At 38.3% G+C, this 12,187-nt stretch overlaps 1 protein-coding gene across 1 annotated transcript in view; it reads left to right on the forward strand.

The window, feature by feature from the left end:
- PPIG (peptidylprolyl isomerase G (cyclophilin G)) overlaps positions 1-2,931 on the forward strand; it is a 13,196-nt gene extending 10,265 nt beyond the window's left edge. Inside the window, exons 10-12 of the mRNA XM_009996132.1 lie at positions 457-541; positions 1,384-1,520; positions 1,812-2,931. Of these exons, the coding sequence (XP_009994434.1) occupies positions 457-541; positions 1,384-1,520; positions 1,812-2,931 (1,342 nt within the window). The remainder of the gene's footprint in view (positions 1-456; positions 542-1,383; positions 1,521-1,811) is intronic.
- Positions 2,932-12,187: the final 9,256 nt, after the last annotated feature.

The following is a 12,187-nucleotide window of genomic DNA, read 5'->3' on the forward strand; positions in this document are numbered from 1 at the left end:
TTCCCTATTAAACAGTACCATGTTGTGAGCAATGCTGAATGAAAAATCAAATTTTCAGTTTATTGGCATCTGTTGACCTTGTCCTAGAACAAAGGCTTAGCTTAGTCTCTGAAAATGGTTTTAGTGAATGAAAAATTCAAAAGGAGTGTTTCAAGAAAAAGGAAGTAAAATGCATTGCTATATCATTTAGAATTTATTGAAACTGTTCTGTGTGAATCTATAACTTACTCTTCTTTGAAAAATGAGAAAAACCTGGAAATTTTTTACAATATTTTATAGTCACAAAATCTGAAGTTTTTACTGTGTTGTTGTTACTGTCTGCACTGATTATAAAGCAAATCAAAAGTATGTTTTCATTTAGTTTAATTTCTGAAGAGGCTTTAAAATTTGCTTTATTTTCTCTTTGCTTCTTCCTTTGATGTTATAAACGGTATCTCTTTTTTAAATTGTTTTTAGTAATCTATCAAATTCACAGTCAACATACCAGAGGAGGCTGTTAGTGACCAGATCTGGAAGGAAAATAAAAGGAAGAGGACCAAGGGTAAATGTTTACAGTCTGTTTCCCAAATAAATAAGGTGGTAGCAGTCTTACTGCTGGTGTTAGTAATAATTTTCATTAGGATGATTGAATTTTTTTTAAAAAAAGCATGATTTAAGATGCATCAGAATTGATTTGGAGACTGAAGCTTGAAGGAGGACAACAAGGAAAATTCAATTAATTTCCTGTTTGCATAGAGTTTATTTGAAGGAGCCAGGGGATGGGGGAGAGTGGTTTTCTTGTGTTACTGTAATATTCTGTGAATTAGTGAATGGAATTGCCTCTAAAAGGGTTCTAGTGAACACCAGACTCAGTATGACATCAGTGCCAAGAACGTGAGGAAGACGTCTCCCCTTTTTGGCAGGAGGGAGCTGTCAGATTGGTTCTTCAGATTTTGTGAAGCCATATGCTGTGCATTGCTTGTTGTAAATGTGTTTAGTAACAGTAACTCTATCCCTCAAGTTCTTAGTAAAAACCTTAAAAAGTGTGAAGTACTGTTTTAGTGTTGCTTGTCAAAGCTGTGAAGAATTTTTTTGTTAGAAAAGTGAGTTGCATTTTTGCTACTTAAAAGCAACAGAAGACCTCTCCACAGAGTACAAAAATTCTGAAATAGAAGTTATCTCTAAAATAGTTTATTGATCAGACATTTTGCATTCCTACTGTAGTTGAATGTCAGATATATTTTTCAGTAAGTTGATAACCTGGCAATTAAAACTTGCTGTATACATGTGAAGTGTCATGTTAGGTTCTATGTAGAATTGCCATGCAGAGACTAAAATCTTACTTAGCTATCACTGCATGTGAAACTCAAACTCAAACCAGATTTCCTCCTTTTTTCCTTCAAGCGCTACCGGACACCTTCCAGATCCAGGTCAAGAGATCGATTCCGACGCAGTGAAACTCCTCCACATTGGAGGCAAGAAATGCAAAGAGCTCAAAGAATGAGAGTGTCCAGTGGAGAAAGATGGATTAAAGGGGACAAGTAAGATTTATTTTTTTTTCAGTATATACATTGAAATGTTTTAATATATTAAAAGTAGTAACTGTCATCTTAGCTTTTGTCAATTACAGTTATTAACAAACGGGGCACTGACTGGGTTATCCCATTACTTAGCTGTGTCTGATTTTAATCAAGCTACTGTTTATACATAGTTATTAATATAGATGACTTTGATGTACATTTCAGTTGTGAAGTTGTCTCACTTCTGATTTAATTTTTCAGAGTGGTGGGGATTCAAAATATTTTAAAAACTCCTATCTTTATCTCTCCAAGGAGTGAAATAAATGAAAACAAGAAAGATAATAAAAAAAGCCCAGGAAGAGGAAAAGAGAGAAAAATATCAGACCACAGACAAGTTTCTGAAAGTCCAAGCAGAAGAGGGGAAAAGGAGAAGAAAAAAGATCACAAATCCAGCAGTAAAGACAGGGAGACAAGAAGGAATTCAGAAAAAGATGACAAACATAACAAAAGCAAGGCCAAGAGAAGAGTGAAATCTAGAAGCCATAGTAAAAGCCGAGAGAAATCAAAAAGTAAAGAAAGAGACTCTAAGCACAGTAGACACGATGAGAAGAGAGTAAGATCAAGAAGCAAAGAGAGAGACCATGAGAAAGGCAGAGAAAAAGAAAAGCGTTATGATTCTAGAGGGAGAGAGAAAGAAAGAAGTAGGAGCAAGGAGAGAAGTAGAAGGGCAGGCTCAAGAAATAACGAACAAGACCATAGGAAGAGTAAAGACAGGGAGAAACGTAAGTCAAGAAGCAAAGAGCGTGAGCACACTAGAGGAAAACATAGTTCCAGCAGTAGGACAAGGGATCGGAGCAAAAGCCGAGATAGGGGTAGGAGAGGAAGATCAAGAAGCAGAGACAGAGATCGCAGTAGAAGTAAAGACTATTCAAGGAATAGAGATAGAGAAACAAGAAGAAGAGGAAGATCAAGAAGCAGAGAAAGGAGAGGTACACCAGATAAATACAGAGGAAGAGAAAACAGGAGGAGGAGAGAATCAAGGAGCTCAGAGAGGGAGGAAAGTCAAAGCAAAAATAGAGAGAGGTATTCAAATAGAGAAAGTAGAAGCTCATATAAGAGGAATGATACTGAAAGCCAAAGGAAGAGGCGTTCAAAAAGCCGTGAAAGTAGCAGTCCTGAATCCAGTAAAGAGAAGAAGTCCAGTAGAGATCAGGATAGAAGTCCAGACTCAAAAAAGAGACCAAGTAGCAAAGAGAGAGAATCAAAAAAATCATATTCACGGAGCAGTAAGGAAAAGGAAAAGACCAGATCCTCAGCAGAAAAAGAAATAAACCAAAAATCAAAGAGTCAGGAAAGAGATCATGCCCCTAATAAGGATAAAAAGTCTGATCATGAAACAAGTCCTGGAACAGATGACGACAGGCATGGATGAGTTTGTGAACTTTTTGTTTCCATTGTCTCAAAGTTTTAGAGACATTTTGGGGAACGCCTTTTTTTAAGATGTGGACTTCAGTTTGGTCTTTTGATAATCTAAAACCTGGATCATTTGTACTGCTAAAGTTTTAATAAACTTGAAATGAAAAACAAATTATATGTGTAATACAGTGTGCTGTGTTTTAAGTATTTCATTGGTTTATGTATGTTGGCAGCTAGAAAGGCTAACTTCTATGCCATGTTTATTTTTACCTGAGGAACTTAGTTTAGCACAAACTGGCTGCCTGTGAAGAAGCTTGTTTCGTATGTGAAGAAGAAAGCTCCAAGTACATGTCACCTTGAAGCTAGGAGAATGTTGCAAGGCATCGGTGATGCTGCATCTGTATTTCTGTAGGCATAAATCTAAGGAAATTAATTTACAGAGGAAAATTATGTTGTTGGTTTGGTTTTTTTGTAATCCAAAAGTGAACTCATTTAAGTAAATCTTCAGTATATTTGTCACTGCTAACAGTAGAATTCATTTATGCTGTAAGGCAGTCATCTGTGTTTGGGAGTTATTTCTTTGTTCTAAAAATTACTTTTTTTGAAGTGCTCATCAGTAGAATTTTTTTCCCATGTAACTTCCTTCTTGTTCCGTGCTTTCACATTTGTCTGTGGCAGAAAATTCGGCTTGGATGCATTAAGACCCTATTCAGTTGCTAATTATTGGATGCACAGAGATGAAGCAGATTACCAGAATTCACAGTGGGTGTCAGAATAAGGTACCAGGAAATCCTTTCTACTCCTGCTGCTTCTCAGCAGTCTATGGAAACTAACGCAGTTTTCCAGTACTGTTTTTTTGGGGTAGTTGAAGCAGAATTTCAAGTAGTGTTTTAAGACCTCCTTTTAAAGCAAAACTTTGCTTCCCTTCCTGCATCCCTTCTTCCTAAAGACTGTACTATGAATTCCTCCTCATTCTCTACTGCACGTGTGTTTTCCTCAAACCAGTTTCCCCCCCTTTTCTGCTTTCCTGCCTGTAGGAACCACGTGTTTCTTTCTTGCCACCACCTCTCATAGGAAAGAGAGGGAGGTTGGCTTGTGTTGCTGCAGGAGCGTCCACATGTGTGCCTTGACCAAAGAGCAGCCAGTGTAGTGGGGTGAGAGGAGGATAGATTTGGTACAAACCCCAGCACTTCTTTCAGTTGAGCTATTCGCACCAAAGGCTGGCAAATCTTGAAATTCCTGAAGAGAAGTGACAAGCATTAATGCAAAGTTGTGTCAAAGCAATGTTTTAATAGTTGCACTTTTTTTTTTTTTGCAGATTTTGTTACAAGTTTGTCAATATTTTTGTTATATAACCCACATTGTGATTAGGTGAATTGCTGAAACTTGGCTTGACATTGTGATGCAGTTGTTACTCTAAAGGAAAACAAATAGTTATGGCTGGGAAGCAAAAGAAAATACAATTATCAACAATGTAAGCAACCTTTTTAAGGGAAGAAAACTTCCTAGTGTTACTCTTAAGCAGACTCTTAGGGGAGTTGCTATCACTGTTTTGACCATCAACCTTTTTTCCCCATGTGTGAATATGAATTTTGCGTTGTGGTGGTGATGTTATGCAGAAAAGGTTTCCCAAACCCATGTGTGTGGATGATACAGCTGTTACTCAGGAAAGCTTATAGGGGTGAACTTGAAGACCTGCATAGTGTTCTGTGAGGCCACACTGGACTCCATGTGACTTTGGAGAAGTTTATAGTCCTATACTGGGGGACTGTAGTAAGAAAAAGTCAGGAGTTTAGGCTTCAGAGACTTGTATGCCGGTGTGGGCAGTGCATGTGCTATGCATGCCATGTGCTTCAGTCTCAGGTAAAAACTATGTTTGCAATGTTATTATTTTTAATGGAGCTGACTCACAAGCAAACTTGCTGGAAGAGGGTATTTGCACTACTGAGAATATTCTTGTCAATATCACTAAAGCTCATATAAGCATGTGAACAAAAAACCCCTCAACTATATTGACTCTGCTGTGTGAGAAGGGACAAAATGCAATCAGCAATAGGGCAATCCATAGGAATTGTTAAAAAATGTTACCAAGTCTTTAAAATCTCAAAATTGAGATTATATTGAATTGTAGCTTTGCTAAAAGTTCAGAAAACTATTTGTACAAATTAAATGACCTCTTAATTCTTTCATAGCCCATTAAAAATAATATTAATCAGTGGCACATAGCTTATTTTCTTGTTTTAAATGTACTTTGCAACAAGTTGGGTACTTTCAGTTGTACATGGTGGGATACACTTGATCTCTTTGAGTGCATGCCTTGCCTGTATCATACATATTTGATGGTAATTTCTTTATCAAACTGGAACTTGAGAATGCTGATAAAAATTGAGTGGGGCTGAAGCACAATCCCATGGACACCAAGCCATGCCCAAGCAAGCTCTTGCTGCCTTGTGAGGCACTGACTTCTGCTCTTGCTGTCTGTCAATATTTTTGTTATATAACCCACATTGTGATTAGGTGAATTGCTGAAACTTGGCTTGACATTGTGATGCAGTTGTTACTCTAAAGGAAAACAAATAGTTATGGCTGGGAAGCAAAAGAAAATACAATTATCAACAATGTAAGCAACCTTTTTAAGGGAAGAAAACTTCCTAGTGTTACTCTTAAGCAGACTCTTAGGGGAGTTGCTATCACTGTTTTGACCATCAACCTTTTTTCCCCATGTGTGAATATGAATTTTGCGTTGTGGTGGTGATGTTATGCAGAAAAGGTTTCCCAAACCCATGTGTGTGGATGATACAGCTGTTACTCAGGAAAGCTTATAGGGGTGAACTTGAAGACCTGCATAGTGTTCTGTGAGGCCACACTGGACTCCATGTGACTTTGGAGAAGTTTATAGTCCTATACTGGGGGACTGTAGTAAGAAAAAGTCAGGAGTTTAGGCTTCAGAGACTTGTATGCCGGTGTGGGCAGTGCATGTGCTATGCATGCCATGTGCTTCAGTCTCAGGTAAAAACTATGTTTGCAATGTTATTATTTTTAATGGAGCTGACTCACAAGCAAACTTGCTGGAAGAGGGTATTTGCACTACTGAGAATATTCTTGTCAATATCACTAAAGCTCATATAAGCATGTGAACAAAAAACCCCTCAACTATATTGACTCTGCTGTGTGAGAAGGGACAAAATGCAATCAGCAATAGGGCAATCCATAGGAATTGTTAAAAAATGTTACCAAGTCTTTAAAATCTCAAAATTGAGATTATATTGAATTGTAGCTTTGCTAAAAGTTCAGAAAACTATTTGTACAAATTAAATGACCTCTTAATTCTTTCATAGCCCATTAAAAATAATATTAATCAGTGGCACATAGCTTATTTTCTTGTTTTAAATGTACTTTGCAACAAGTTGGGTACTTTCAGTTGTACATGGTGGGATACACTTGATCTCTTTGAGTGCATGCCTTGCCTGTATCATACATATTTGATGGTAATTTCTTTATCAAACTGGAACTTGAGAATGCTGATAAAAATTGAGTGGGGCTGAAGCACAATCCCATGGACACCAAGCCATGCCCAAGCAAGCTCTTGCTGCCTTGTGAGGCACTGACTTCTGCTCTTGCTGTCCTGGGACACTTTCTTCCCTCAGTGGCAGAGGTTTCCTGTTCCCAGCCTTGCAGCAAATGCCTTGCGCTGCAGTCACAGTGCAGCTCGATGCTGTCTTTGGCAATTGTGTCACAGGTCATTGGCTTTTGGCTTGGAAAACTGGAGGATATTAGAAGGTGATAGTTGTGTACCAGAAGTAATCAAAACAATGTTCATTGTTGTTCCTTGTGAACAGGGAAATAAGTAGTACATGTAGAGGGAATTGGTTTTCGTCAGTACCCTAGAACTCCCCGTACTCAAGAGTATTTGTGAACCTCAAGATTCAAGGTAAAATGCAGGCAGGGAGTACTGGACTAACTTTGTAAGCATACATTTAAGCATATGTACAGCCTTGAAATCATTTCCAAAAGTTGGACATGCATTCTCTGTTGTATTTACAATATTTTACTAGTACCATACATCCTGCGTATACATGGAATGCTGAATTTGGTATTGGCAGTAGCTTTCCAAACTTTATTAGAGATGGTTATTTAACGTTGGATTTTTCTGGATACTGCCATCAGCTCACAATCACAAATTCTTAGTAAGAGTAGGTGTAGATACAATGTAAGGTTGTGTAGACACTATTGCCTGATTAAGTGATGTATTCCTGTCTGCTAGTTCTTTCACAGAGCCCTAGTGTTTCAGTTGTTGCTTTCTGTTTTTAAGGAAGGAAAAGGCTATGATTACATTTTAACCCTTTGTTCTATCCCCTTGTTAGAATTTTAACCTGAAGCTTCTCACTTGTTACTTGAAATCCCACACTATGGACTTTTCTTGCAGTGGTGTTTGTCAGATGCCCTGGAGAATCTGCAGCAATCCCCTAACAATGTCTAATTTGTAATAGTGGCAGTCTGGCAAGTGGGTTTTAGATTAATGTAAACGTTAAAGAAGCAGTCCTTCAACTGCCTTTCCTAGAACTGCTGATTTAATATTGATTTATTGAAGCAAATAAAGTATTTTTGGACACACTTTCTAGGGGAATAGTAGACTCACTGCTTGTCTGATTGACCAAAATATATACCCCTGCTTTTAGAACTTTCTTTAAAATAGAAAACCTAGAGATTTACATAATAGGCTTTAGTGAAGACCTCTGTTTTAAATAATTTATATATATTCTTTCTAAAATAATTGAAGAACTTTGTGAGAAAAGGCCGTATTACTTTAGCAGAGCCATGAGTTAATTATTTTTTTGTCAACCTGGAGGATACCAATGACAAAAATCAGTCTTCACATTTTGAGTCAATTTGATGGAAATGTTAACTGTTACTTGTACTTTCCTTCTTTTGTTGAAGATAGTAATTTTCCTATGCATTAATAATGCATATTTAACTAAATTATTCAAGTAAATGCATTATCAAAAAGTCTGAACTTTGCATTTTGCAAAATTTGAATTTGGTACAATTCTGCAGGTGCCTACCATAAAGCCTTAGCTTTCAATTTTGTTGCATATGTACTGTTAGCATAATTCCTGTTTCTTACCCTTGAATAATTTGTGTCATTAGGAACACCATACTAACAATCGCGTGTTGCATAAAATCAAAAGTAATATTCACCTTTTTTTTTAAAGCTATTATACCAGAATAAGTTTTCTAATTTTAGTATAAAAATTTACATTAATTGCAGCAATATAATAAAACCACATAAAAACAAAAGGCACATTTTGTTGAATTAGTGTCCTTCCTTAATCATCAAGTCAAAGTGAAATTAAAAAGGCAGTTAACATGAGTAAGATGACAGATCTTCAGCTGCTAAATATGTGTATGATTGGTTTTAAATTTTTATTTGTCATCATAGAAGTTATAATACTAACATTAAAAGGACTAAATAAACGAAAATAATGCAGCACCCTGGCTGTGAATTGAAATTTTGCAACATGCAAAGGACTTAGGGAAACTTGCCGGTTTTGGCAAGAAGTTCTACATATTCTACATTATACATATCGTGAACATATCCCTGTAACTATATAAAAAGTAGTCAGTGTTGCTTTAGCCGAACTGCTAATGAAAACAGGGTTGGAAGGACTGGAAAGAAGTTAGGCCTATTAACTTATAATCAATGATATGAGAAAATAGCTGATAACGGGTTTCCTTCACTAGCTAAAAGTATTGTGGTTAATTAAAAAAGCAGTGTTGTGCATGTAGTATTTATCAAAGTATTTGGAAGCCTCAGTCTCTTGCACATTTTGTAATTCATAGTTCCCAACAGGGAAGATGATCCAGTTGTCAGCTGGGAGAACCAGTTCTTGACATGAAATGTACAACTTCTGTATTAAAGTTCTTCTCAGAAATAAATGCGCTTTTTTGCATATTCATTATTGTATTCCTAATGTCTGCCATGCATGCTTCTTGCAGTATTATTTAGTATCTTCAATATTTAGAGTAATACTTCCAAGTTATATGATGCAACCTGTGTGTAAATGTGCTTGTGAGTGTCAAATCTCCAGCCTTCTAAAGTGGCAGTCCTGTTTGTACACCTTCACAAGTATGATGACAAGAGAACTGACTATGCCATTCAAGCAAGTGACTTATTTGAACTTTGCTTAACATGCTTACCTGCAAGGCTCAAACAGTTTATTTTGACTGCACTTGCATATTTAATATGCCACTATTACAGGTTTAGGAGATACAGTGGAAGAATGCACTATTACAACTCAAAAGCAAGAATACACTTGCTTTCTCTATCTTTCTCTAAAGCCTCACAGACCACACTGTTACAGCCTCTGAAGTGTGCTAAATATTTGGTGTTCGTTAATGACCCATGGTTACAAACTTTATAGCATGCAAGAGATTTGCTTACCCCTCCAGGTAAGGGCTCTCAATCCCAGCAAAGTGACCTTGGCTGGCATCCCGATGAAGGGGGAAAGGGTTTCCACACATGCCAGCTATATGGTTGGAGAAGCAATTCCCAGTTCTCAACCCAAATCTTGGGGATTTTTTCCCCTCATTTTACATCACTGTGGGAAGAACTATGCCCAAGTGGATTATGCTATTATCTTTGATGGTGTGGTTGAGTTTCCTCTTACCTTTATTCAGCTGTAGGGGGGGTTCACTTCAGTATGCTCTACTTTTTATTTATCTTGTTGATTTTTGTAACCAGCTGGGTATGAAAGGTTGTTGGCTGAAGCTGGAACTAAACCCCTCTAGTTTCTCTTTACCTTTCTCAGGCAACTGAATACTGGTTTGGATTGAGGCTCAGGACATACGGCTGAAGAATTTTGAGACTCAACTCTGGTTTCAGGTCTTCAAATGATGCAGCATGGCCCTGTTTGGTCTGTGACTCATGGACAGCTCAGGGCTAAGCTATCTACACAGCTCCCTAGGGCTCATCTCTGCAGAGGTAGAGCCTCATGGCCATCCAAGGCTTGGTCGTTTTTACAATTTCCTGTGAGCTCCCTGAGTGCACTAGCTATTTATTACTGAAGCTTGTTTACAAACTATGAACTGGACAACCCATAGACTGAGGTATGGCAGGTTGATGTCAGGACAACTACCTCTTCAGATAAACCAAGGCCTGTACATTTTTACTGGAGATGTGAATGGTCATTTTTATTCCATGCTAAATTGGATGATAGTGATGAGTTATAGATGCGAATAGAGTTTCTACTACAGAATGACAAATGACAGATTATTCACTGTAACATACACAAAAATGCAGCCATGGAGTGAAGCTGGCCTGCTGTTTTACCACTCTCTTTTTTGCTAGTTGCAACCAGATCTTCTAAAAACCAGTCTATGTGAAGCAAAATAGTTGTCACTGTTTACAGAAGAACTACCTGTTTGATGATGTGAATTCAAATGTGGTAGGACAGCTTACAGTCAATTGAACTGAGTTAAAGAAAACTTTCGATTGCAGTCACACCAGTACCCCAGCAGGGCAACATGGCTGTGCTTGCAGCAGAGTGCTGGGGAGAAAGCAGTAATGTGTTTTTCCCATTCCCTGTGGTCAGTTTAGAAACTTGAGTACTAGACAATACACAGTCTTGCAAGACACACACATCTCTTTCCTATAAAGGATCAAAGACTGAACCAGTGCCACAGCTTTTTCAAGACAGTATTCCTGTCTTCCATTGCATTCTTGAAAGTAAATTAAGTAGAAAATTGTCACAAATAAAACCTTATTGTTACAGACAGACATTTTAAAACAGCTTACTCAATTTTATTATGTGCTCAGTAAGGAATTTTTAAAGCCAAAACAAAGTTTGAATTCAGCCTGAGGACCCAGCAATTCTCACAGAGTTGCACATACAAGGTTGGGGGCAAATGTGTTAAGATACATATAACTGAGGAAAGAATTAGTATGGAGCAAGTAGGGTTTTGGTGGGAATTCTCTATTTCACATGCCAGTGCATCATCACAGTACCTCCCCTTCTGGCTCCAGGTCAAGGAACCATGGGGAGGGAAACAGTAGGTGTGGCAAGGAGGTCCTGAATAATTTTTTTAAACATCTCTAATAATAAAGGGAAAGACAAATTTAAAAAATACAGTCATGTTCAGACTCAAGGCTATTCCCCCTTCCTAACAAAGAAAAATGGGCTTAAAACAGAGCAGGTACATGGAACTTACATCCAGTTGGCAATTCAAAGACAATCTCCTTGTTGTCTACAGCAGCCTTTTCCCACTGTACTCCCAAGAGGCCTTTCTCAAAAGCACAGCGGAAAGCCTGCAAATGGCAAGGTGGGCATATGATCCAAAGCTACTGAAGCTGCCAGCAAACCTCCTGCTGCCAGTAAGTCCATTTATTTGCAGGTCTAATGCAACTGTTTCACTCCAGGCATCCAAGGTGACTAAGCACTTTAAACTCTTCCCTCTCCTGTTACTTACATGATAGAGTCTCTGGCATTCAACTTTTTCCTCCTGTTCCTTTTCTCTTCCTCTCTGTATTTCCAATTGGTACAACTGGTTCAACCTCTGTATTTGTTCCCCTTCTCTTTTGTCTTCTAGCTTGGCCAGATCTGCCTGATGCTTATGCTCCTTTATTCTGAATCAATAAATGAGCTGAATAAATGAGCTATGGACTGCATGAAGTAATTAACAAACAGGGATTCTGCACATCTACAGGTAATTTAACAGTACAAAAAGGGATACTTTGAAGTGAAAATACAATCATAGTTTTTAAAAGGTAGCTGTGAATCTTTTGGCCAAAGCTCAGTCCTCGTGCTAGGGTGCTGATTAAGCCTATACTAACAAAAGCAAACATGACCTGCATATAGACTCAAATATTAGACTGGATTTGGTTAGCCTGTTTAACTGCTAGCTGGCTCCCAAGCTGTGCCTTTGGCAGCTGGCTGATTTCCAAGCAATGCCACGCTACAGTGAAAGACACGGCCACAGTCATCGGCCCACGCTGGTGGGATGTAAAGATTCTGGGCTGGTGGAAGTGGCAATAGTAAAGACTTTTGCCTCATGGAGACAAACGACTTGCTCTCAGAGCCAGAATACAGACTACCTTGCTTCATTTATTAGGACAGACAGAGGCACTGTCAGCAAGAGACGCTTCTGAAGCTGGAAAAGAGAGTGCTGGAGGGTGGGTGAGGAGAGGTGGCAAGTTTTCAGCCCGACCACGAGCTCGATCAGAAGCAATGGTTTAAAAGCAGCGAGTCACGCCGCCCCAGGCCCGGCCCCCGCCG

The sequence above is a fragment of the Chaetura pelagica genome, unplaced genomic scaffold (genome assembly GCF_000747805.2).
Source record: "Chaetura pelagica isolate M959 unplaced genomic scaffold, ChaPel_1.0 scaffold3, whole genome shotgun sequence".
Taxonomy (NCBI): Eukaryota; Metazoa; Chordata; class Aves; order Apodiformes; family Apodidae; genus Chaetura; species Chaetura pelagica.